Source organism: Aotus nancymaae, unplaced genomic scaffold (genome assembly GCF_030222135.1).
Source record: "Aotus nancymaae isolate 86718 unplaced genomic scaffold, 86718_ANA_hifiasm-v0.15.2.pri h1tg000003l, whole genome shotgun sequence".
In the NCBI taxonomy this organism is placed as follows: Eukaryota; Metazoa; Chordata; class Mammalia; order Primates; family Aotidae; genus Aotus; species Aotus nancymaae.
The window spans coordinates 20,148,590-20,175,062 of record NW_026988414.1 but is presented as its reverse complement, the minus strand read 5'-3'; the positions used below and the strand labels follow the sequence as shown (position 1 = coordinate 20,175,062).

At 46.5% G+C, this 26,473-nt stretch overlaps 1 protein-coding gene across 4 annotated transcripts in view; it reads right to left on the bottom strand.

The window, feature by feature from the left end:
- The window catches only part of LOC135276023 (collagen alpha-1(XV) chain-like), a 37,802-nt gene that overhangs the window by 5,369 nt on the left and 5,960 nt on the right, over positions 1–26,473 (bottom strand). The window contains exons 5-7 of one of the 4 annotated variants that reach the window (XM_064378942.1): positions 25,955–25,990; positions 25,766–25,849; positions 17,321–25,306 (exon numbers count right to left, since the gene is read on the bottom strand). In XM_064378942.1, coding sequence (XP_064235012.1) covers positions 24,983–25,306; positions 25,766–25,849; positions 25,955–25,990 — 444 coding nt within the window. In that variant the 3' untranslated portion in view covers positions 17,321–24,982. Of the gene's footprint in view, positions 1–4,936; positions 5,030–17,320; positions 25,307–25,765; positions 25,991–26,473 lie in introns of those variants that run through there. The other 3 variants (XM_064378947.1, XM_064378940.1, XM_064378944.1) reach the window with 3 other exon arrangements.

Below are 26,473 nucleotides of genomic sequence, written 5' to 3'. Positions count from 1 at the left end.
AGAATTGCTTATTGAAAATTTTGTGAACTTGAAGTCAAAGAAATGTGGATTCAAGTTCTTCTTAGTGGCTTGATCGTTGGGGCAAATAAGAGCTCTTCTGAGTTTCAGTTTTTCTTTTGTAAAAAGGGGTTAATAATGAGGCAGACAGTGCTAAGTGGCTATCCAAAGGAAATTCCCAAATCCCTTCTCTCTTCTCACCACTACAGAGGCTAGAAAAGCTAAACACCCAGTTTCCCGGTCTCCCCTGTGGCTAGCAGTGACCATGTAACTCATGTTAGGCCAATGAGTTGAGAGGGGAAAGATTAAAGAGAGAGAAGCACAGTGAGGACCCAGAAAATCTGAGACAGGTCTCAGTTAATTTAGGAAGTTTCTTTTGCCAAGGTTGAGGACGTGTACCCATGACACAGCCTCAGGAAGTCCTGACAACATGTGCCCAAGGTGTTCGGGGCACAGCCTGGTTTTATGCATTTTAGGGAGAGATGAGACGTCAGTCAATATATGTAGGAAGTGCATTGGTTCAGTCTGGAAAGGCAGGACAACCTGAAGCAAAGGGAGGAAGACTCGAAGAGGGAAGGGAGCTTCCAGGTCACAGATGGGTGTGAGAGACTAATGGCTGAATTCTTTTGAGTTTCTGATTAGCTTTTGCAAAGGAGGCAATCACATGTGTATTTATCTCAGTGAGCAGAGGAATAACTTTGAAAAGCATGTGAGGCAGGTTTGCTCTCAGCAGTTCGCAGCTTGAATTTTCCCTTTAGCTTAGTGATTTTGGGGGCCCAAGATATTTTCCTTTCACAAAAGGAAAAGAAAATTTCTCACAACCTCAGCCTCCACCCTTCCTCCTGCCTTTGAGTGCAGATGTGGGGCTCAGCTGCCATACTGCAACCATGCAGGAAGAAGCCCGAGGGAGAAGAGGCGAGCAAAATGCTGGAGGCCTTGATGCCACCACTGGGCAGCTGAACTAAGGCCAACATCCTCCTCCTCCATCCTTTTAAGTAAAGGATAGATGCCTTGTGATTCAGGCCGCTGTGAGTTGGGTTTTGTTACTTGTAGACGAAAGCATCATTGGTTATTACGCTTTAGGCTGCAAGTAAGGGAAGCCTACTTGGGAAGGGGGACCCCAATAACCTGAAGCAGAATGGTTAAAAAAAATGTAGTAAAACAAGAACTCAAAGAGTCCAAAGCTGACTTAAAGGAAATAACGAATAATAACATTTCTTGTATACCCAGGGCTCTAAAAGGAAATATGGTCCCACTATATTCTGCAGAGTTTCTGTGAGCATGTAACAAGATAATTCATGTGAAAGGCCCCTGAACATGGCAGACACAGAATAAATATTTTCCAAATTAAATGATATCAATTCAAAATTGGCAGCTGCAGAAGGGGCTAAATGACCTAATTTCTTGCACCCCATTTCATCCTACCTGAGTGAACATCACCTGGTCCATGTGAAGAGAGCCTAAGCTCCTCCCAGGTACAGTTAGAAAGGGGAGATGAAAGGGTCCAGCTTTTTTAAGACATGCTATTTGATGTCATTTAACAAGAAGGTAGAGGGCAAGCCTGGCAGAGCCTGGGGATATTCTTTTAAATAGGACTCTGCAACGTCAGCAAATGCTATATGGTGAACAGACATGCCATTGGCAACACTGATCAAAGCTCAGTTTTATTCCAGGTAATTAAAACAACAGCAATAAAATCAGAGTAGCTTACAATTGCTATAGAACTCATTTGGGGGACATTTGAATATAGATGACATTAGATGATATTACAGAATTATGTTTAACTTTCTTAGTATTAATAGCAGATGGTACTATAGGAATATGTTCTTACTCTTAGGCAATTGTCTTACTCTACTTGGGCTGTGATAACAAAATACCATATTCTGAGTGGCTTAAACAACAAACATTTATTTCTCACAGTTCTAGGAACTGGAGGTCCTAGGTCAGGGTGCCAGCATAGTTGGACTTGGGTGAGGGCTCTCTTCTTGAAAGCTGTAGTTTCAGCTGGCAGACAGCTGCCTTCTCACTGTGTCCTCACACAACAGAGAGACAGAGAGAGCACAGAAGCCCTCTGGTATCTCTTCTCACAAGGGCACTAATCGCATTGTGAGGGCTCCACCCTTGCGACCTCATCTAAATGCCCCATCTCCAAATATCACATTTGGGGTTAGGGCTTCAACATGGGAGTTTGAAGGGGACACAATTTAGTCCATAGCAGAGATTTATGTTGAAATATATAGGGATGAAGGATCGTGATGTCTGAAAATTACTTTCAAATTGTTTTGAAAATAAAAAGAGAAATAGAGTGAGATATAAGGTAAATACGAAAAATGTGGAAGTAGATAATAGGCTTATGGAAACTGGCTAGCTCGATTCACTCACTTTTCTGTTTCTCTTCATCCACTCACCACTCTCCTCCCAAATCCATTCTTTGGTCTGCCTGGCCCACGGTGGATGCTCGATATGTTTGTTGAATTAATATTAAAAATAAGGTTCTCCTTACCTGCTAATGTCTACGTGACTAAGTAGAGACATGGTTTTAAGCCATATGCAAAAAATACCCACAATGAATTACTTTCTTAACATGATTTGCTTAAAATCACAGCTTAACCTTGCTTTTTCTTCCCAGAGTTAAGTATCAAATGAAAGTGTGCTTGCTCTCTGTCCCCAGATGCCCCAGCCTGTCCCTGCAGACTCCAGAAGGCCCAGCTCCCTCTTTCTTTCCCTATGTGCCTTCTGCCCTCACTCAGAGTCCCTACCGCTCCAAAACCTCGGGAACAAAACACATGGACAAAAGCAATCTAATGGAAGACAGTACAAATGTCATACACTTTGAAAAATTATTTAAAAGAACTGGCAAGATAAAACATTTAATTCCAAGTAACTTGTAAAAATCAAAGTAATAAAAACGAGGCAGAGCAATGGACCGTAGTTCATTGTTTGAGAATGAATTAGACCTTTATAACATTTTCAGATAATTTAATTGTTGCAGTACACCTTTTATTGCTTTTTTCTTATTCCAAAGGTCCTTACGTCTATCATAGAAAAATCAGGGCTGGGTGGTAGCTCAAGCCTGTGATCCCAGCACTTTGGGAGGCTGACTCGGGAGGATCACTTGAGCGCAGGAGTTCCAGACAAGCCTGGGCAACATGGCGAAACCCCATCTCTACAAGAAACACAAAACTTAGCCTCACGTGGTGGCACTTGCCTGTAGTCCCAGCTACTCAGGAGACTGAGGTGAGAGGATCACCTGAGCCCAGGAAGGTTGAGGCTGCAGGGAGTCATGATTGCACCACTGCCCTCCAGTCTGGATGACAGAGCAAGACCCTGTCTTGAAAAAAGAAAAAGAAAAATCAGAAAATGAAGACAAGAAAAATGAAGTCATTCTCACCCTGAGATGACTGTCATGTTGCTGTAGGTCCTTTCGGATTTTTTTCTTTGATAATGATAATAGACATTACTATTAGGTGAGTGCCTACTGTGTACCAGGCACAGTTTAGCCCTCACAAGACTACGAGGTGAGTATCCTCATTTTACAGATGACGAAATTGAGGCTCTAAGAGGATAAGTCACTTGCTCATGATCACACCGCTAGAAAGGATAGAACCAGGGTGAGACCTCCACATCTGCTCGCCTCAAAAGCTCTCACTCTGCACTACCTCCTGTAAGTGTGTTTCTCTATAAAAACCAGCTTCTGTCACACAGTCCCCTATCGTTGCTTCATTATATTGCTTCCCGCTTGTATTTGTTTTTCATTGTTGCTGTAATAAATTAGCAACCATTAACAGAATTAACTTTAGTGGCTTATTTCACTTAAGTTCTGGGGGTCAGATGCCTACAATGAGTCTTCTGAGGCTGAAATCAATGTGTCAGCAGGGATGGTTGCTTCTCAGAGTGGATCCGGAAAGAATCTGTTCCTTGGCTCTTGCGGCCCCTAGAGGCTGCCTGTATTCCTTGGCCCTTGGCTACATGACTCGGTTCTCTGCTTCCATCATCTCCCCTCCCTGCAACTCCAGTCTCACTCTTATAAAGACTCCTGTGATTATATTGCGCCCACCTAGATATTAATAATTCAGGATAATCTCCCCATGTCAAGATCCTTAATTTAGTTGCATCTGCAAAGTGACTTTTACCATGGAATGCAACATTCATGGGTTCCAGGGATTTGGACGTGGGCATCCTTTGGGGACGATTATTCAGTTCACCATACAGCCTTCAGCTTTTTGACCCAAAGTGCAGAGCAGGAGTCACTGACTCTCCTCTGAGTCTCCCACCCATCAGGGACGGGCTCCTGCCTGCTCTGACACTTACTAATGATCTTGGATACTAACCAATCCCATTGCCTGCTAGTTTCCTTCACATATAGTGGAGGCTTGTTTTAAGCCACTAAAGTTAATTGTGTTAATTGTTGCTAATTTGTTACAGCAACAACGATGAAAGATGCAGTATCAGGCTGACCTATTTCAGACTCTCCTGAATCACTCCCCAACACACACACATTTCATTTCATCCTTCTCTAGAAGAGATGTATTGAAAATAATCCCACCTACCTTCTCCATCTTGTGAAACTTTCAAGAGTCCAGGTCCTGAGGCCCTCTCTGTTGCCATAATATTTAAGTGGAATGACTTTAACCCTAAATCCATATGTGATGGGAAAGAGAGAATCTTCCTAACGTCACTGAAGAGCTTCAGGAGTAAGGGACTTCCATTTTTCTTAGTCACATAAATGTCCAGTTTTCTACTTTCCAGCTCCGGTAACATGCAACAACTGCCCCTTTCCCATAACTCTCCATCCCACGTCGAACACCCAATTCCTTCAACCTCCAAAGCACCATCAGTGCCAGCAGAGTGTGTATAGTGGTATGTGAGTTCACTCCTGTTGCTATAACAGAATACCTTACACGGGGTAATTTATAAACAACAGAAATTCATTGCTCACAGTTCTGGAGGCTGGGAAGTCCAAGATCAAGGTGCCAGCAGATCTAGTGTCTGATGAGGTCCTGTTCCTCACAGATGGTACCTTCTCTGTATCCTCACATGTGAAAGAAGGGCAGAGAGGGTAAACTCACTCCTTAAAATCCTTTTATAAGAGCACCAATCCCACCCATGAGGGTAGAGTTCTTGTGATCTAATCACTTCCCAAAAGCTCCATCTCTTAATACTATCATTTTAGAAATTAAGTTCCAATATATGAATTTTAGAGGGACACCAACATTCAGGTCATAGCAGGTAGAGTCAACAATTGCCCACTACCACTTAGATGTTACATAATAACAACTGTCTCCTCTGCAACATGTTTCATCTTGTACCCAAGCCTCTACCCTTTCTCTGATAAGGAAATTCAACCTAGGGCAGGGGTACCTTAAGCTTCTTAATTAAAGGTAACTCAATCTCTTTCCATTTAGAATAGTCTCCTGGGATGACTTCAGTTGATTTAAAGTTAACATCCATAAAGTCATAAAGTTTTCTCCGGTCGGGCATGGTGGCTCATGCCTGTAATCCCAGCACTTTGGGAGGCTGAGGTGGGCAGATCACAAGGTCAGGAGTTGGAGACCAGCTTGACTAACATGGTGAAACCCCGTCTCTACTAAAAATACAAAAATTAGCTGGGCGTGGTGGCCGGCACCTGTAATTCCAGCTACTCAGGAGACTGAGGCAGGAGAATAGCTTGAACCCGGGAGGTGGAGGTTGCAGTGAGCTGAGATTTCACCACTGCACTCCCGCCTGGGTGATCGAGTGAGAGTCCGTCTCAAAAAAAAAAAGTTTTCTCCATTCGTAGCTTCTCCACTCCTCCCTCCTAATTTTTGATACGGTATTGGCACAGTGATGGGAAGGGTGACCTTGGGTGCTTGTCCCCTCTGGGTCCTCAGTGGCCTCTACTACTACATCCTCATCCTGTGGGGTCTTGGGCATGCTATGATGAGGTCTTCTAGGGCTAAGGGTGGATGGTCTGGTCTGGGAGTATCAAACAGATAACTAAAGTCCTTCCATAGCCCGAGGTCCCAAGACCCTGCGCTTTGTAGCTCCCCTGTGCTGTCCCCTAATTGATGTAAGTCAGGCAGTTCTCCTAGAGCTTCCTCATGCCCCACCAGGCCATGTGGGAGTTCTTAGGTTTCTCTCCAGGAACTGGATATCCATCCAGCAGCACCGTCTCTGCCCATCGATCTCTCCTCTCTCTAGTGCTACCGCTTCCATGTTAGACATGGCCTCACACCAATGGTTGGCTTCTCTGAGAGGCTTAGAGTAGCAGCCCTGATATCTTTTAACTCCTCCACACTCAGCTGATGTTCTTCTGCTTACACTTCTCTCTGAGGTTCAGCTCCAAGGTGATAATGTATTGGTCAACCTATTGCCACACAAATGCTACATAACAAGCCACCTCAAAACTCGGTGGTGTCCTACAACAAGCATTTTTTTCACTTGCAGTTGTGTGGTTTGCCTGGGGGCAGCTCTGCCTTAGGATGCAGGTCAGCTGGAGTTGGCTCCAGGTTTGGATTGGGATCAGATTTAGTCCACATCACCTTACATTCCCCTTGGAAAATCAAAGAAGCACAAAAGAACACAGGCTGTGCACTGCCTCTTAAGACCCTGGCTCAGATTTACTTCCCACTGGACTAAACAAGTCACCTAGCCAGATTCATCACCAACGAGACAGGAACTATAATCTACTCATTCTGTGTACCACAAGGCCACAAGACTACGAGATATTCAGGGTTTACTAGAAAGTCAGAAGAGGGTTAAACTCTTCTGACTTCCCAGAGGACTCTGAGAAGGCTTCAAAGAGGAGATGACTTCTGAGCTCTTTTAAAAAAACAGTTTTTTTTTCCTAACCAAATGGCTCTGAAAGGAAGGGCATCCTGGGCAGAGGCTGCATGTTATGGAAAGTGTGCAAGCAGTGAGAGAGCCTGTGGTGAGGCTCAGAAGCCCACTGTGCTGGGAGGTGAGCCTGCAGAGTGGCAGAGCCTGACCGCAGAGGATGCTAGGAGGCAGCTAAGGATCTGGAGGCTTGGACTTTGTTCTAGAAGCCATGGGCAGTCTGTGATGGGTTCTGGACCAAGGAGGAGGCCTGAGCAGGTTTGGATATGTGAGAGTCACACGACTAACAGGCAGGGAGGAGGCAAAAAGGGGTCTCCCCACTCCCAAAGCAGGGGTCTCCCCACTCCCAAAACGGGGGTCTCCCCACTCCCAAAACAGGGTCTCCCCACTCCCAAAGCAGGGGTCTCCCCACTCCAAAATCAGTGCTCCTTCCATTAGGATTCCTGCCTACTTCCAGCCATGCCAGGCTCCAAATGCCAGTGCTTCTGCCTCTGCTCTCCTGTTGAGAATTACCACGGCTTCCTCGCCTTAATGGGTAAGGAAGAAGGGCGAGCAGGCCCCTTTCAATGACCCCGGAAAAGGAAGTGCTCCATTTCACATGACCTATCTACAGAATTTGGATAGCTGTAGACCAGCAATATAAACTCCTAGTCTCTATCCTATTTATTTCAGTTGATGACTCGGCATGTTTGAATAGCATATAAATTTATGGTCAGAAAATATTAGCTTCTAAACACTGCAACCGTGCCCCAAGTCACTTCTTTAAACTCAGATTGTTTTCCCATTCCATCAATTGCGATCAGAGTTTTCATCACAGACAGATTTTTGTAAGTCAGCCCTAGACCTGGAATTTATTTGTGCCCATAAACAAAACCCCAATATTAATCGCAAACTATTTCTGATTCTCAGTTAACGTCCTTAAACATCTTGTGTCCCTGGGGACTCTTTGCCCTGTCATATGAAGATGATGTTTTAAGATTTGTATTTCCCCAAAGAAGCAAGTAGATCATAAAACCTAATGTATTCCGTGGTTTGGAATGATAATTTCACCAAGAGGTGAGGGAATATTTCACTGTGCATCATTACAACACCCACGTAAGTTGTTAATATACTCCTTCCCGTTAAATATTCATCCAGCTTCTGTTTATGGAATGGCTTCTACGTCCCCAGCAGGGACTGTGGGTGGGTCTTGTATGTGTTGGGGAGGGGGGAGTGAAGGACAAAGCTGTGGACAGATTCCTAACTTGGGGTAAGAAGGTTGTAGATAGAGGCCAAGGCAGGGGATCACCTGAGGTCAGGAGTTCGAGACCAGCCTGAAAAACATGGTGAAACCCCACCTCTACTAAAAATACAAAATTAGCCAGGCATGGTGGCACATGCCTGTAATCCCAGCTACTCAGGAAGCTGAGGCAGGAGAACAGCTTGAACCCGGGAGGCGGAGGTTGTGGTGAGAAGAGATTGTGCTGTTACACTCCAGCCTGGACAACAAGAACGAAACTCCATCTCAACAAAAAAAAAAAAAAAAAAAAAAAAGGTTGTGTATTGAAGGAAAATCTATCTTGTGAAGCTAGAAAGCAAGAAGCTATGGAGGTGACACAGCCGTTCATGGGCAGCCTGCTGGAGACCAAGATGGGAGACAACTTTGGCTATAAGAGGAAGCAAAGGCAGGGCCCCAGGCTGACACTGCATGTGGCCACAAGAGTGCCTGTCCATGGAAACCTGGCCAGGATGGAACAGAGGCATGTGCAGAGCCCAGATGCAGAGAGGTTGAAGAAAGGGGTGGGGAAAAGAGGCACGCAGCACTGGATGCTACCTGAATGCAGTGGGATTCCACTTCACCAGCATTTTCTGAGAATCTCTGCCTCAGTCCTATGCTTGAATTGTTCCCGCTCTGGGAACAGAAGCAGCGAGTTGCATGGCAAAGTGTCTTACAAGGAAGACCACAACAAGGGAACCTGGAAGCAAAGGTGTAGGAACCTTGAATTCTGTCCCTTGGGAGTCATCTCAGAAAGCTCATCAAAATGATATGGTGCCATCGTGCTAGGATGAGGGTCAGTCTTTGAAAACAGACTGAGATTCCTGCAGTTTCCTTTCCTCGCTAGGTGGCCTTGGTCCTCAGTCACTTCAGTGGCCCAATTTTTCCCTGTAAAATGTGGGTAATATTATGACCCCCTCTGAAAGTGGTCAGGAGAGTGAAATGGAATAGTATGTGCACCCAGCACTTAGCAATGAGCCTGGCACAGAAGCGGTGAGAGCTTCGGGGCATTGATGCCACGCTTTATGAAAGGCAAAGAGGAAACACCAATAGAATTAGGTAGGAGAGTGACGGGATCCAGTCTTCCTTTCAGAAAGGAGACTGGGGTGTGGAGGAGTTGGGGTGTGCTGATGTCACAGCCAGGGAATAGGGTGTCCTGATGTAAGCACAGTGGCAAAGGAAGCCTCACCTGAAACTGGGAAGAGCTGTGCCTGTTGGAAGCCAAGAGGAGGGAGGTAGAAAAAATGAGCTCCTGGGGGAATGGGAGGGAGGTGATCACAGTTCTGAGTGATGGAAGAAGTTGGAGAGAACAGGAATGAGCTGCAAATGCTATAATTTCACAATTTCACTCTCAGACTAAGTCATTGCTTCTACAACTCTCATTCAATGACGGAGAAATGGAGAAAGAATCATTGAGAGATACAGATACGTAGATGTATGTGTGGGTATAAAAATTTTTAGAAGAGAAAGACTATTTAGAGTCCCGAGTATTTGTTTGCATTCGTTCCTTTACTGGAGCTATAGATCTGAAATATGGTTTGGTTATCTGTCCATCCATATCCATCCACTCACTGTGTTTAGCAGCCTCTGACCATAGAAGGTACTACACCAACATTTGCTGGGTAAATGAAGGAAAGAGTGAGCGCCAACAAGATCTGAAGAATGTGAGATTTAATTTAAAACTCTTCGTGCCAGTGCAGTATTACAGTCTTGTTTTCATTTATTTCAATGGATAATTCAGGGAGTAATTTAGAAAATAAACCTCCACCACTTTAACTCATATTCCGATCAATCAACAGACCGTATAGGTGACACGCTGGCTCAGGGCACTTTCTCCAGGACTGGTGGGAGTGAATATTGTTACAACTCGTGTAGGCAGTTGGTACACTCTCTCAGTACGTGTGTGTATTGTACACATACCCAGGAATTTCGCTTTTAGGATGTTAGCCTTTAGATAGGCTCACACATGCGTAAAATGACATGTTACAAAGATATTCACAGAGCATTGTTAATAACGTTAGAAATGAGCAACAAATGTCCCACAGTGGGGGCCGGCTCAGTGATAGTATATCCATACAAGGGAATACTATTTCGCTATTTTTAAGCAAAAGCAGCTTTAAATAAGTGGTTAGGAATGATATCCAAGATATAAAGTTGAGCGAAAGTAAAGGCATGTAAGACTGTGTATGTTTTTGTATTCTTAGACTACTCTCGTGAGAACACCTAAGAAACTGGTAAGGTGTTGCTTCTGAATTGGAAAACAGACGAAAATAGACTGACTTCCTGCATCCTCTTTTGTACCTACTTTGCCTATTTCAAAAACTAACAAACTTTAATTTCAAAAGCCAAATACTAGAAAAAGGTTTACAATGACCTAGCAAAATTCCTTTGCTCCATCCCTAGTCCCCCTCCCAGTGGTAATCACTTTTGACAATTTTACATCTCAAATAACATGTTAATTTTGCTACTTCCTGGATGAACAATTTCTCTTTTACCTGTTTATTTTCTGTTCTAATAGTTGAAGACTTAGCTCACCTATAACCCCAACCACTTCCTCTTCCGTCTTTTTAGAAAAGTTACACCATGTGCTAGTTCAACATATAGCAGGTAACGCTGCAATGACAGACAACCCCAAATCCCAATGGCTTCTATCAAGAAATGTTTGTTTCTCACTCACGGGACGTGCCTATTGCAGGTCCATGGGGGACAGGAAGAGGCAGAATCTGTACAGTGTAATTATTCCAAACCCAAGGCTGATGGAACAGCCGCCATCTCACAAAATCGCCTTCTAGAAGAAAGATTGATCCCAGTGCCAATGAAACGCTAGCCCTGGAAATGATTCCCATCGCTTTGGGTCACAACTCAGTTACCAGAACTAATCTCATAGCCCCATCTAACCACAGAGGGTCAGGAAGTGTCCAGAACAAGGGAGAACCAGAAATATCTTGGCAAGTGGCATTCATGGCTAACACAGTTACCTTTGCAACTCGACATAAAATAGTTAAACCTCTTTTTCTTGTTATATCTATGTTAGGCATCATTTCTAGACTCCCCATTTTGTAAGATGCAGTTGTTAATGTTACTAGCAGCTTCTTTGCCTTCTTTCTTCCAGCTTTGGTTCTTGACTTCTTTCGGTTACACTTTCCCCCACCCCAAATCTTTTTTTATTTTTTGTTAGGTTCACAAACACTCCCACACATTTCCGTAACCATAATTAATTCTCTTACGCTCTGCAATTCTATGACCATATAAATATTATTTACTGCAGAGCCAAGCAATGTGCTGCAATTGTTTCTTTCTTTGTGCATCTAACGTTTCAATCTCTGGTGCCACCCCAGGGAATTTTCAGATGAATTCTCCTACACTCCATAAACTTCAGTTTGCTTTATAATTGCACTGAAATTTAAAAATCAATGGGAGCATTGGAAGATACAACTGAAGAAATATGGGCCACACAAATTATCAATGGGCCATGGGAGCCACAAAAGCCCCGTGTGCCACCATAGAGCTAACGCAGCCTCCATCAGCTGGAGACTAGGACATCTGAGGCTGGACAAGGGACAGCTCCTGCAAGCACTGAAGGCAGAGCTGAGCACACGAGGCCAGGAGCCAGCACAGGGAACGCAGCATCGTGCCTGCTCCTCACTACCAGTCTGTGCTGGCCTCCTCTAATTGGATCAGGTGTTCTGTCGTTTTCCCTCGGATGCACTGTGGGGAGAAGGGCCATAGGTGCATTCACAGTAATGGTTTCCAACCACTATTCGGTTGGGACACTTTGGGGGCACTACAGAGGTCAGAAACAGTCAAAGGGCAACATGTTGTATTTTCCTTTTTAATGGAATCAGAATCAGAAGAATTAGCATCAATATAGGCTCTGTGCCAGGCACAGTGGTGGCACCCACCTGTCGTCCCAGCTACTCAGAAGGCAAGAGGATCTCACTCGGGGCCCAGGAATTCTGGGCTGTAGCGCACTATGCTTGGCACTAAGTTTGGCATTAATATGGTGGCCTCCCGGGAGTGGGCGACCACTGGGTTAAGGGAGGGTGAGCAGGCCCAGGTCGAAAATGGAGCAGGTCCAAATCCCAGAAATGTCCTGTGCTGGACAGTAGTGGGATCAGCCACTGCACTCAGGCCTGGGGAACATAGTGAGGCTTCGCCTCTTAAAAAAAAAAAAAAAAAAGAGACAAACGAAAAAGCTCCGTGTGTGTTTACTGGGACAGAGGTGGAGGGAAGCAATGGCTAGAAATCACCAAGTCCGACCCAGTCATTCCACAGATGAGACAGTCAAGGCCCAAGGAATGGGAGGGGCATCTCCAGGTTCCCAAGCATCACAGGCTCAGCACCAGCTCCCCACGTCGGTGGCCTCTCTCTCCCTGCCAGCACCTCCCATGTTAGAACAGCTCAGAGGACTCAAGGCTGGAAATGCTGGACGGGGAGAGACCCCACCACCTGCCTGCTGCACAGAGCGAGACACTCCTTGGCTTACACAGTGAGTCGCCGTCAGAACCAGGGCCAGAGGGTCACCCTGTGGACTGAGACCAACCCTCCCCCTGCCCTGCCTCCCTCTCTCCCTTGAGCTCTCAGATGTAGAGAGGCGGCTCTGCCCTGCTGGCCCCAGAGCGGCCACCGTCCATGGCCGGGAGCCAGCTACATCCTGAGTGTCCTCCTCATTCTCCGTCCTTCTCTGCAGATGGGAAGGACGCTGGCATCAAACACAGTAGGAGAAGCAGCAATGGCCGCCTTTGTACAGAAGGAGCCATTCTGAATCCACGCTGCTAAAGCCGCTTTAAAGGCTATCAGAGGTCTGGGGCAGGGAGGAGTGCCATCACCCTTCCTGGACAGAGTCACCTTTCACAACCCCCAGATTCTCCAGGCAGGTGCCTCGGCTGGCTCTTTGGGAGGATCCGATGGGTGGACCCCCATCGCCCTCTCGTGGCCTGTGGGCGAAGTGCTTTATGGTCTTGTGAGAACAAAGGCCGACAGTCTCCCTCCCTCCACCCGAAACCCCTTCCTGTGGCCGCGGCGGTTTTTCATTCTGGGGGCCTTGGCCTTGGCAGTTGCAGCTTGATAGACTAATGAGATGTACATCAGCTCGGGAAACAGCTGCTGAGTGCCTGACGGAGGGGCTGAGTCCGAAGGAATGAAGTGAAAAATTGATTTATGTCAGAGGCTTTGGCAGGCATTTGTCTGCGAAATCGCTGCCACCGGCACTGTTCCAGTGCTCACGAGGCCACGCATGCGTGTTCACAGCCCCTCAACACCCACCCCACCAACCCACACCTCCGGGGTCACTGAAACTGACTTCAAGGCCCAACTCTCACGCCCTCTCCTCCAGGAAGCCCAGCTTGCTCTCGAGGACTCCAAAGACAGCCCTGCCCCGGCCTGCGGCCCACACCTCTGGTTCCACCTCTGCTCTGGTTCAGCCTCTGCCACGTGTCCGAGTGAGCCGGGACTGTGGCCAATGTCTTGACCTTTGAATTTCTGAGGACAGGGGGCCGCACCTCGTGCATGCTGGAGTCAGGCCAGGCCCAGCCCTGAGGGGCTGAGTCTGTTGAATGAGAGAGGTCACTTAGGCCTAGCCATCGCCTCCCAAACCCACACCAAGCCCAACAAGAGATTCAAGCCCCTCTGGAGAAAGTGGGCTTTGCGGGTGCCCTGGCTGGCAGGGCTTTGCGACAGGTTTGAGAAGGGGCCATAGCAAGGATGTCTGGGTGGGGTGGGGTGGGATGAACTGAATACCGACCGCCTCCCCCTCCCCCAGTGCTTGTTCCAGCCTCCACTTCCCCAACGAGTCCCAGGCAAAGCCTCTTCTCTGCTGGGGCAAGCCTCTGAGGAGAAAAGAGTCCACTGGACCTGAGGTAGGCTCTGGGGCAGTTATCTTGGTCCCTCTATTTCCTCATCTACCCATTAGCAGCCAAGAATATTGATTGGCATGGTTTGGGAACATGAACGGAGATGGCGGATGAAAACCCGTGAGCACCGTGGTGAGTCTTTCTGATCACTCAGGGTTCTGAGCGCGGGGTAGGCTGTTCCCACCACATAAACCATTCAACCACTGCTACAAAAGGATGGAAGAGCGGTCCAGGGCCCGGGCACTGGAGCCAGACTGCTTGAGCCTGAATTCTTGTCCAGACACCTGCCAGCTCTGGCAATATCTGCATATTATCTTTAAAAAGGGAGATAACCAGAGCACTCACCTCACAGAAGCATTGTGAGCAGGAAGTGAGTTAACACATCTGAAGGAATTAGAGCAGTGATTGGAGCATGGGAAGTGCTCCGGAAAACCTTGTGTCTTAAAGACATTTGTTGCTCTAATGTCTATGGAATTAATTAACTAATTAATAGGTTGTATTTTTCCTACACAGATTTGCACTACGTGCGTGGATGAGGAAGCTTGAGGATGCGGTAACCTACAACTGAAATGTTGGGCCTGATCTCCAACCCAGGACTATGTCAAGCAGAGACTAGTGGCAGATATGGGAGCCACAGACCCACCGAGAACCTTGAAGATCTTCGTGCCAAACCAAGACCATTTAATGTTTTCATTAATGGCTTGAAGGATGGAATCGAGACCCAGCTAATCAGATTTCTGGATGATAGGAAGCTGGAAGGGATCTTAGCTACTTCGGAGGACAAGATTAAAATGCAATCCAAGCTTGACAAATTGCAGAGATGGACCTAAATCAATAAAGAGAGCAGCAATAAAGATAAATGCAAGCTACTTGAAAGAGAGCTGAGAAAATTATCCAGGTACCAAATGGTGATGAAAGAAATGAGCTTTGAGGGAGCCAGGAGGAGGTACCTGAATGTAAATTGATCAAGTCATGGTGTCTGCAAAGTGGAGGCACAACTCTGTCACCCGGTGGATCTCAAACTTCAGTGAGCCTAAGAATACAGCTCAGAGAGCTTTGAAAATGCAGATTTCTAAGCCACAGACCTGAGATTATGATTCAGTAGTTCTGGAATGGAGCTAAGAAGATTCTGGTGCAGGCGGCCCGTGAGCAGTGCTTTGAGAAAACCGGCAGAGTAAGGACGTAGCCTCTGACCACACCATTATTTCCTAAATGTTTACTGTGTGGAAAGTTTATCCCACGGGACTTTCTGTAAGAAGTGAGTCCATGGTCAAATAAGCTTGGGAATGTTCTCTGTTCAAAATAGAAAAAAATTGTGGCCAGGCGCAGTGGCTCACGCCTGTAGTCCCAGCACTTTGGGAGGCTGAGGCGGGTGGATCACCTGACGTCAGGAGTTTGAGACCAGCCTGACCATCAGGGAGAAACTCTGTCTTTACTAAAAAATGCAAAATTAGCTGGGAATGGTGGTGCATGCCTGTAATCCCAGCTACTCAGGAGGCTAAGGCAGGAGAATAGCTTGAACCCGGCAGGCCGAGTTTGCCGTGGGTGAGCCAAGATCGCTCCCCTGCACTCCAGCCTAGGCAACAACAGCGAAACTCTATCTCAAAAAAAAAAAAGAAAGAAAGAAAAAAGAAAAAAAATCACAAGGCAAGTGAGCACAACAGTGACCCCAACTATTTCTGCAATCAAATAAACTGCATAACTTGGTTCAATCTAGAGTTTCCCAAACTTTTTGATTAGGGACCCATTTTTTTCATGTGACATCCAAAAACACCTTGTGCAACATACTTCAGACAACTCCCGTTCAAGCCCCTTCCCCATCAATTCTCTAGGATTTCTCAGTCTTCTTCCCTTTCACTGCCCTGTGCTGAAACCTACCCAGGGAGCTGGAATTTGCCGGCATTTACAATGCTGCTCTGTCTCCTAACTACCGTGGGTGCGAACTTTCCTTTAATATTTAGAAGAGAGGAAAGCAAGTTAACTACAGCTTGGGTCTTGGGCTTCTATTGCTTATCGACAGTGTCCCGTGTACCCGGGATGGGTGAGGAGGCTGTGCTTTTCCTCCTCTGTTTATTGCCTTCCTGGAGCTTGTGTCCAGAATCGCTAGTTGCCTTCTCATTGGCTATGATCTCTTTCCTTTAGTAACAGAATCCCCGTGTCATTGAATGTGGCAATGTGCCCCACTACAAAACCACATTCTACAGCCTCCCCTGCAGATGTGGTCAGTCAGCTGTACTCAGAAGTCACTGGGGGGATTTCGGGGGAATTCCTTTAGAGATGGCTGACGCATTTGAAAGGCAACCTTTTTGCTCTTCCCCAATTTCTTCTTCTTCTTCCTGCCTGGAACACAGATAGGACAGGGGAGCTGGCAGCCATATGGGGCCATGAGGTAACCTTACAGATGGAAGCCACTCACTAAGGATGGCAGAGCAGAAAGACAGGAGGAGCCCAAGATGTTGATGGCACTGTGAAGCCACCTGAGCAGTCCCGCCCTGCCTAAGAGAAAACATGCACCGCTATTTTGTTTAAGCCACTGTTTTTCAGGTCTCTGTTGCTAACAGTTGAATGCAATTTTGAACTCACACAGGGTAGAGTCTGCAAAGCTTTTCTGTCATTTTCCCCAAATCTCAGCTCCTCCGGCCTTCCATCCTGACCACACCCCTCGATGTTCGTGTGTGTGTGTGTGTGTGTGTGTGTGCTCGTGCGCACGTGTGTGCTTTCCTGTCCCACCCTCAGCATAAGGCACCTGCTCTGCTTGAGCCAGCACAGTTCCGTGCAGCTCGTGTCTTTGGCTGCCTCTTCTGTCTCCTTTACTGGAATTAACCACAGAATGGAATTAACGCAGAATGACATGTTCAAGAGCCTCACATCCCTGTAGAATGAATCCCTTTTGGAATCTCTGTGCTTTATTTCTAAATGCTTTGTAATCTACATTCAACATAGAATTCCTATCTGAAATCATTGGGTGGCTCCTGAGATGAGGCAGGTTGAATAGAAATACCATCTCCAAGAATTCCCTTCATCTCACCCATGACACTTGCTGAAAAGGAAGGGAAAGCCATGCCATTGCAAAGACAAACAAGAAACAAGCATGAGCTAGGACGGGAGGATCCACATGGTCCCCTCCAGTGAAGGAGAGATGGGAGGGCAGAGGGACCCCTGCAGCCTGTGTCCTCACACCCCCTTGGCCGCCTGCCTCGTTCTCTTGGCTTCTGGTCCAGGAGGCCCCACCCTCCGTCAGAGGCCACCCCCAGCCTGGTGCAGACCCACATTCTGCCATGTAGGTCCTGCCAACAGAGATCCATTGGAGTTTCTTTCTGCGCAGGCCCTGCTGGCCTCAGTCCTCAGAAACAGCAGCAGTCTAGAACAATCTTTAGACTTTTCTTCTCTGCTGGGACTGGAAAGTCCATTTCCAAGGAGCTTTTCCCCAAGTTTAGACCCACTAAAGTGGTTGCATTTTCCAAGAGATTCAAATGGGACATTTTCCTGGAGGAAGGAACTAGAATTCACTGAAAACTTATCAATTGCTTCTGTACATATTTCTCAACACCTGGCCAAGTCATAGCAAACCAAGAAGAAATTAGTGGTAAGCCTCACTTCTGGGAGATTCCAACACTGGCCCTACATAGACCTCTTTGCTCGAGAATGTGCTGATGAATAACAAAACAAAACTATAAAAACTCAACATGGGGCCTTGTGAAAATTGTGTAACAGAGAGAATAGGAACCAGCTAGTAAGGTCCAAAGGAAACCTTGCCTTGAAAACACAATCACTTCCTGAAATAGAAGGAAAATTTGAGAATAGATAGGGGCATATTCTTAATGAGACACAAGATATGTAAGTTCTATTAAATAAGAACTGAGTGAGGTAAAGAGAGAAACGAAGAGAAACGTAGGTTCAAGATGAAACGCACCGAAAGCAATAAGCAACAAACTTGGCACTTCAGCTAATCAACTGATAAAAGATTTATTATGAGACACTTACAAGATGTTTCCAGAAATGAGATTAAGATATAGAAAATAAATAATAAGAATAATAAGAAATAGAAATAGAAAAGCAGTAACAGAGATGGCTATCAACCGTGGCTCTCCACCCTGTGAATAAAGGGTGCAACAGCTTATTCAACCTATGAATAAAAGGCCTAGGTTAGCAGCGATACCAGAAGTGTCATGGGAGAAAAATTTCCAGATCTGAAAAAATACCCCAAATTCTGACTTTGTTACCATTGAATTCTGCTAAAAAGAAAAACCGAGCCTAAGGATGATGGAAGGCCAAGGAAGACCGGGAGGCACCACGGTGGGAGCCGGCCGGGCTGAGCTCAGGACCACGGACCTGGGATCAAGGCCTGCTCTGTCATTCACCATCTAGGTGGCTCGGACAAGCCACTGCCCTTCTTCTGGGACTCAGTTTTCCCCTCTGTGAAATGGGAGGGTGTCCATCTTAGTTCAGGTTTCCCAAAGAGCAGACCCAAGGCAACAACGAGTGCAGACAGTTAATTGGGAAGGCAATGTCAGACAGCAAAGCAAAAAAGTGAGGAAAATGAGGCAGAAAAGTGGCCTCCAGAAGCCAAGGAAGGCAGCTGCGGGTTCAGGCCCACTGGGGACCCTCTGAAATACTGAAAGCAGCCTCAGAATCATCCCACCGGGACACAGGGCATTTGTGGCATCTACCCACGGATTGATTCCCATTCCTCATGGTATGCTGGTGGCTCTGCCATCCCCATCTTGTGCCTCCAGTGCCAGAAAAAGCTCCTAGCAAAGAAGCCATGCAATGCAGGTGCTTGAGGTGGAAAGCAGCCCACAAGCTGGGAACTGCCTTGTGCAGCTTCAGGAGAACTACAGGGCCAGAGAACGTGGGGCAGGGTGGCAACAGGATCTGCCGTGAACCCCCCGCAGGCCCAGCACTCTGATATGAACAAGAGGGAGATCTGCTGTGACTGAGCACTGCGGAGCTCCAGGGTGGTTGCCAGGCACAGTAGCAAAAAGACAAATGCAATTGTTCTGACGCCTGTGTGCCCAGTGGGCTGTGTGCTCCTCGGGGAGATGGACCACGTCTGAGTTATCACCGCAGCCCTGGAGCCCAGCACAGAGCCTGCCACACATTAGATGCTCAGTTATTGTCACCTCCAACTGTCCCAGGAGCAGAGCTTGGACCTGTGACACAGGTTTCAGCTCAACGTCAGGAAGAACTTTCTAAGAGGTGGTGAAGGGCAGGATGGGCACCTCGCAGTTTTGTGCCCTTTCCCCAAGTTAGGCTTATTAGCACCTCAGTCTCCTCTGGTCTGACTCCCATTCCATGCCTGAATGCCCTCAATATCATGTACTCTTTCATTTCCTGTTTATAAACCCATAGCAACGTGGCGCTCACCACCTCCTAAAGCAGCTTTTTCCACCTCCGTGTTCTCAGAAACGCCTTGTTGCAAAGGCCTGGGTCCAGGTACAAGCCCCAGTTCTGTAAGGTGTTTCACCACTCAGGCCCTCAGTTTCCTTTCCTGAAAAATGGGGGTGTTTGGACAGCAGAGTTGAGAGTTACATTTAGTAAAGAATTGAGCATAGCACTCACCACATCTACTTAGTCAATAATATTAGAAAAAATTAAATATTGGCCGGGCGCGGTGGCTCACACCTGTAATCCCAGCACTTTGGGAGGCCGAGACTGGCGGATCACTTGAGGTCAGCAGTTCAAGACCAGCCTGGCCAACATAGTTAAACCCTGTGTCTACTAAAAATACAAAAATTAGCTGGGCATGGTGCAGGTGCCTGTAATCCCAGCTACTCAGGAGACTGAGGCAGGAGAATCGCTTGAACCCAGGAGGCAGAGGTTGCGGTGAGCCGAGATCGCACCATTGCACTCCAGCCTGGGCGACAGAGCAAGGCTCCAACTCGAAAAAGTAAAATAATTTTTTAAAATTAAAAATTTTTTTTTAATAAAAAATTAAATATGTACGTAGATGTGCTTCTATTAGATAACACACGTTCTTTTTACCCCTACCGTTCCCTTTTTGCCTAGCAGTACGCTTTAAGCTTATTTGACGCTTCAGGCTGCAGTAGTCACCTTTACCTCCTTCCTCTGTTCAGTTTCTAACCTCTATGATACCTTCTCATCTTCTTTGTAGGTGTGTTTATTAAAGAGAATATCCACATGCTTTGCAGAAGTATTTGTGGTCATATCTAGCTGCCTATAAACTGAATCTGCCCCACTGAAATGTTTTGTTGGGCCTGCAGAATGCTTAATAAAAATGTGAACCAAAATTTTAAAATAGAAATACTTTACCCACCCCCACAAATCTGGATTTCCGACTTTACTTGAAAAACGAAAACGTGGCAATCGTGGGCCATGATGTGGGCAACCATTGGCTGGAGCTGAGGCAGCTGTTCCTTAGAGAGGACGTGGGCTCTTTACTTCACCCCACTTCTCACCACTCCCTATTGTCTCCCTGCCCTCACCCCCACCTCACGAACTTGGCCTGCCTGGCCTCTGTAGCTTTTCTCATTGTGACCCCGGTTTACATGACACAAATCTGCACGAAGCATCTATTTTCTTCCAGTAATGCAGGGACAGGTATTTTCTATCCCCAGTGCCTCCTGTTGATTGAATAGATAAATGAACAAATGAAGGAATGCTAAATACTGAACTAATTAAGTATTTAATTTTTTTTTTTTTTACAGGGTCTTCCTTTCTTATCCAGACTGGAGTGCAGTGGTGCAGCCCGGATGAGAAAGCAAGACCCTGTCTCAGAGTGAGCTCACCGCAGCCTCAAACTCCTGGGTTCAACAAATCCTCCCACCTCAGCCTCCTGAGGAGCTAAGACTACAGGAACGTGACACCAAGGCTGGCAAATTTTTCTACTTTTTTGGTAGAGGTGGGATCTTACTATGTTTCCCAGGCCAGTCTCAAACTCCTGGCCTCAAGGAATTCTCCCACCTCGGCCTCCGAAAGTGCTGGGATTTTAGGCGTGAGCCACTGTGCTCCACCTGAACACATCAAATATTTATAAACATGTACAAACTACATTGCTCTCATAGGAATGAAGTTCAAGTTACGGTGAATCTCACAAGGTTCCCCTCAGGATAAGCAGAACTCTTACTCCCTGATACTCAAAATAAAATACCCACTCTTTTCTCAATAGCTCCCAGACGCTATCTCCCGCATGTAAACAGAACCGCTCCCTCCAACCCCAGAAGTCCACATCTGGAATATGTCATGCCGTTTCTTCCCTCTCCTCCCCGGGTTGCTCATTGGATGCTCTCTGCATCATCTCCCGCATCCTGTGTCCAAATAAACCAGTCCGTGCTCAATTCTCCAACTGACTGGATGGCTCAGGGAACAAACCCTCAAATCTGATTACAGGAAAATTCATTACTTTAAGTCCTCCCTCAGGGTTCAGAGCTCATAAAAGAAACCTCCAGAGGCCCAGGCTGAGGGGAAGAGAAGCTCCTAGGCTGCGAATCTACAGATTGCCAATAATTAACCTGAACTAATTATTGTCGAGCCCCAGGTCAGTCTTCCCAGATCAAGGCTCCCTCCTGACAACCAAGTTTTTGGAGCCAGAACTTTTCACTCAGACACAAAAGGAACATTCAGCAGATTTTAATAAAAAAGAGCATGACCCACACAGGATCCTCTGCAAGGCAGAGACCCAGCTGGTTGGAAGCTTACCGGCAGGAACCTGGTTCAAGGCCCCAAGGGACACTCCTGTGTGAGGCGAGGACTCTTTTCCTGGCCCTGTTTACAACCCTTTTAGGATTTTTGAACAAATAAGACCACACATCTCAATACATAAAGACAAACAGCAAGGTAGGAAAGATATGTATATTCATAATATTAAAAGCTGACATGAAAAAATAAGACAAAAATGAATACTCCAAAGAAAAAATTAGTAAATTATAAGGAAAATAATTCACTGTGGAAACAATAGCTAATCTATATAATCAACATGGTTTATTTCATATTCAGTCTCACTCTAATAATTTTTTAAAAAATCAATGAGATAGCATTTATTTTTCTGGCTGGGCACAGTGGCTCATACCTATAATCCCAGCACTTTGGGAGGCCAAGAGGCGAGGATCACCTGAGCTCAGGAGTTCAAGACCAGCTTGGCCAACATGGTGAAACCCCATCTCTGCTACAAATACAAAAATTAGGTGGGCATGGTGGCACACGCCTGTAGTCCCAGCTACTTGGGAGGCTGAGGCAGGAGGGTCACTTGAACCCAGGAGGCGGAGGTTGCAGTGAGCCGAGATCATGCTATCACACTCCAGCCTGGGCAAGAGAGCAACACTGTCTCAAAAAAACAAAACAAACAAACAAAAACGTCCATTTTGTTTTCTGAGATTGGTAAAATGTTTTGAGCCGGGCGTTTTAGTGCTAATGTTTGTATTCATAAGAGTAGTGAAATTGAGCACTGTTACATACTGTTGTTCGGAGTATAAAGTAATAAATCAGTGCAAGTTTGAGAAGGTAATTTGGCAATAGATAACAAAAACCTTAAAATATGCATATTTTAAAAACTTTATCCTTAGGGCAATGGTTCTCAAGCAGGGGTGATTTTGCCGCCCAAGGGACATCTGGCAATCTAGAGACATTGATTGTCAGCACGCTGGGGGAGGGGGTGTCGCTGGCACTAGTGGATGCAGGCCAGGGAGACGGTTACCCACCCCGCGACACACAGGACAGCCCCCAGAATAAAAATTATCGTCACTCTTGAGAAACCCTGCTTTAGGAGAAAAAACTCAGGCAAGTGCACAGGGGTATATAGCCAAAGATACTCAGTTCAGCGTTGTTTAGAAAGCTAAAAAGTGAGAAACGGTGCGCATCACCGGGTTACTAATTAAATAAACCATTCGACATGCACACACTAGACCATCATAGACCCATTAAAAATTAAACACACTCCAGCCTGGGGGACAGAGTGAGACTCTATCTCAAAAATAAAATTAAATAAGTCTGTGTTTCTTAATGAGAATATATTCATTCCATAATGCTAAGTGAGAAAACTGGTTTCATAATCATACGCCTAGGATAATCATCTTTTTGGATGTGCATATATATGTATAGAGAAAAATCTGAAAGCGTTTATCTACCATGTAACACCTTTAACAGTAGTTATCTCTAGGTGGAAACATTATGGGTCATTTTAATTTTTTTTTTCTTTTTTTTTTTTAGATGGAGTCTCGCTCTTGTCACCCAGGCTGGAGTGCAATGGCATGATCTTAGCTCACTACAACCTCTGCCTCTTAGGTTCAAGTGATTCTCCTGCCTCAGCCTCCTGAGTAGCTGGGACTACAGGCACCTGCCACCACACCTGGCTAATTTTTTTCTATTTTTAGTAGAGATGGGGTTTCACCATGTTGGCCAGGCTGGTCTCAAACTCCTGACCTCATATGATCTGCCTGCCTCAGCCTCCCAAAGTGCTGGGATTACAGGCGTGAGCCATCGTGCCCGGACCATTTAAATTTTTTGTTTTAGCTTTTCAGTGTTTTCTATTTTTCTCCTATTAGCATGGCTAATGAAGAACTTCTAACGCAGAGTTGGAGATCAAGGACATTAGAATCAGACACAGAGAGTCCTGGCTGGGTCCTGTCCCAGCTCTGAGAAAAGCTGCATCTTTGCATGGCAGCCATCAGCGAGAGCTGCCCTTCACCCAGAGGCACCCCAGTTCCCATAAACTCCCCTCATGGAAAGATGTCAGCATGTCCCTTTTCTTTTCTAGAAATCATCCAAAGGCAACCATTTTTATTGAAATGTAGAGACACTCTAAACTCCAGAATGAAAACTATTTGGAAGGGCTGCCCAAAGCAGTGGAAATAAAACAGGAGATAAACAGGGTAGCACCCAAGACCGTGAGAGGCAGGCCTCCGAGAGAGCCGCAAACATGATTTTCTACACCGAGAGGCAACTCCGCAATGTGCAAAATGAATCACTGTTCACAACAGTGAGTTCATAGTAGGGGTTATTGCCTAACATAAGGAGATTTTCCTGGACGTGGTTTTCTTCTCAAAAGCAGAGGAAAGGGGGCTATAAATGAGAGCTCACCCAAACTAGCTCTATTTGCAGGCAGCAGCTGGGGGAAGCAGCTGAAAAGAGTGAATTTGCTTGGCAAAAACAAACAGCACTCCCTGCAAAAAAACAATAAACAAAACGGAGCAGTAAAGGCTCTTTCCCAGTTATTTGCGGCTTGTCTTTCTGTGGTCTACCAGCATAGTGTTATTTCTCTCTGAAGGGCCAGGATTTTTCATGATGTGATATCTTAATATTAAATGGACCCGATCTGGTCCCAGCCCACATTCCAGCCTTCTCTCCAATTCCCATCATTCTCCACACACAGCCACACCCACTACCCCCTGCCAGTCAGCTCCCTGAGCCTGGGGCACACCACATTGTCCTACTCTCTGTTTTGGCTCAGGGCATCTCTACCACTTGAACCTTGGAAGTTCTGTCCTCTGTGCCTACCTGGTAAAATCCTTCTCAGCTTTCCAGTCCCTGCTCAAAGATATTCCTCCAGGAAGCCTTCCTTGATTCCTCATATCCCAAACAGTCTTTTCTCCCTTGTTCCCTTATTTACGTTCCTTTGCCTCTCAGTTACAGCCCTTCTTCTGACTTCACTGGGGGCTCCTTGAAGATAGGAACTCTGTCTTACTTATATTTATTTTTTATTTTTTTAATTAGAAACTTTAAAAAATATTAAAGACAGGATTTCGCTACGTTGCCCAGGCTGGTCTCAAACTCCTGGGCTCAAGCAATCCTCCTGCCTTGGCCTCCCAAAGTGCTGAGATTACAGGTGTGAGCCACTGCACCTGGCCTTACTTATCTTTACACCCACAGGACCTAGCATGGACCTGATGCAGAGTGCATGCTCCTGAGTGCTTATGCCAGAGTGTTTATTATAGGAATAGAGAATTCAATGGCACCCAACATTTCATCCAGCAAACACTGATTAAGCCTGCATTATGAGGCCAGCAGGGGGGACACAGAGAAGAAAAAGCTCCAGAGGGCAGGTGGAGGAGTCAGACATGGAACCAGGCCATTGCTATACACGATGGGGGTTTGAAGGATGAAGTTACTACCTTCCTTGTTGATCAGAGCTGGGAAGAGGATGCTCTCCTCCATTTGTGTGAACATCTTCCCATGTGGGATTGTGAAGAACAGGTATTTTTAGTTTTAGTTTTAACACACTATCAAAGAGCCATCCAAAGGGAGCATACAAAGATGTTTCCTCTGACAGGAAGGGTGTAATCCTTGGCTTCTCTTGGCCCCTGCACCTCCTCCGTGGAGAGGTGAAGGGACCTTCCTGATGGGCAGTTTGGGAAGCACCAAGGGGCATGCCCAGCTCAGCCACACTTCTTTCCTTCAGACCTGCCTGCCTCCGGGAAGCACATCTGGCAACCTGTGGGCAAGTCCGTCTGATTGGCAGGAACATGTGGCTCTCCCATTGGGTGGAGGCCTTCTGCCTAACCTCCATCAGTAATCAAGGTGGCCTCTGGGCCGACCTCCTCATCGTTGGCTTTATTTCTCAGTGTGCTCTGCACCTGGCTGGGGAAGGTGTGCACCGCTTAGCTGGGCCTTCCTCAAGACCCTAACATCTCTAATGCTCCTAGGCTGCATTTTCAGTTGACCCCAAATGCTGCTAATCAGAAGAGACAATTCTGGAAGCACCATGTGAGAGAACAGTGGTACTAGGGGAGGAACAGAGAGGTGATGCGTGCTGGCAGGTGGAAGTTCTAACACCAGGCGCTGGCTACATGCCCCCTGCATGGCTAGCAGTTTTGAAGTCATGGACAACCTCCTCTTCCCTTTGGCAAAGGTGGAAAATATGTAGACAAGCTCTGACCTGGATGATAATCACACTAGACAAGATCTCGATGTGCCCAGGTGGCCTTCTCGGCCCAGGGGGTCCCACAATGCTGGCTCCATCCATCCCCCTTTCTCCCTGGTCACAGTAGCAAGAAATGAGAAAAAGTTTACTGTACAGGGATAATGCCCCTAGAACCAGGCTGGAAAGCCCTCCCACCCCAACTTGGCTCTGTAACCTCACCTTGGGTCCCCGGTCTCCTTTCTCTCCCTTGAGACGCTGGAAAAATAAACATAAATATTCTTCTAGCCACTTTGCTCACCTCCATCTCCCCTCTCGTATCACCATCTCCCCCTGAGTTTTTATGCTGATTTTGTCCCAGGCAATGGGAATCAAGGATAAGCAACAAATTTCCCTTCCGGAGTCAGAAGGAAGCAACACCCCACAGAGTGAGAGAATCAGAGGGCCCCTCCCAGCAACCGGTGAGGGGGAGGCTCTGACCCTGTATCTCAGAGCCCTCTGCTTCTGTAGGTCGAGAGAGGACTGCTTGTTCAGTCATGGGAGGGGCTGCACTGCTCCCTCCTAGACTGAAGGGCTCAGCTCTGGATCCCATTTAACAAAGAGAATGAGATCCAGGGGGCTGGTCCTCCTGAGAGCAGGCATTGTGACAGGAGATGAACAACACCTGCCGGGGGCTGGAGGCAGCAAGGAGGGGCACCTGCCAGGAGCAGAGAGCTTTCACCTGGAGCAAAGTGTGTGCAT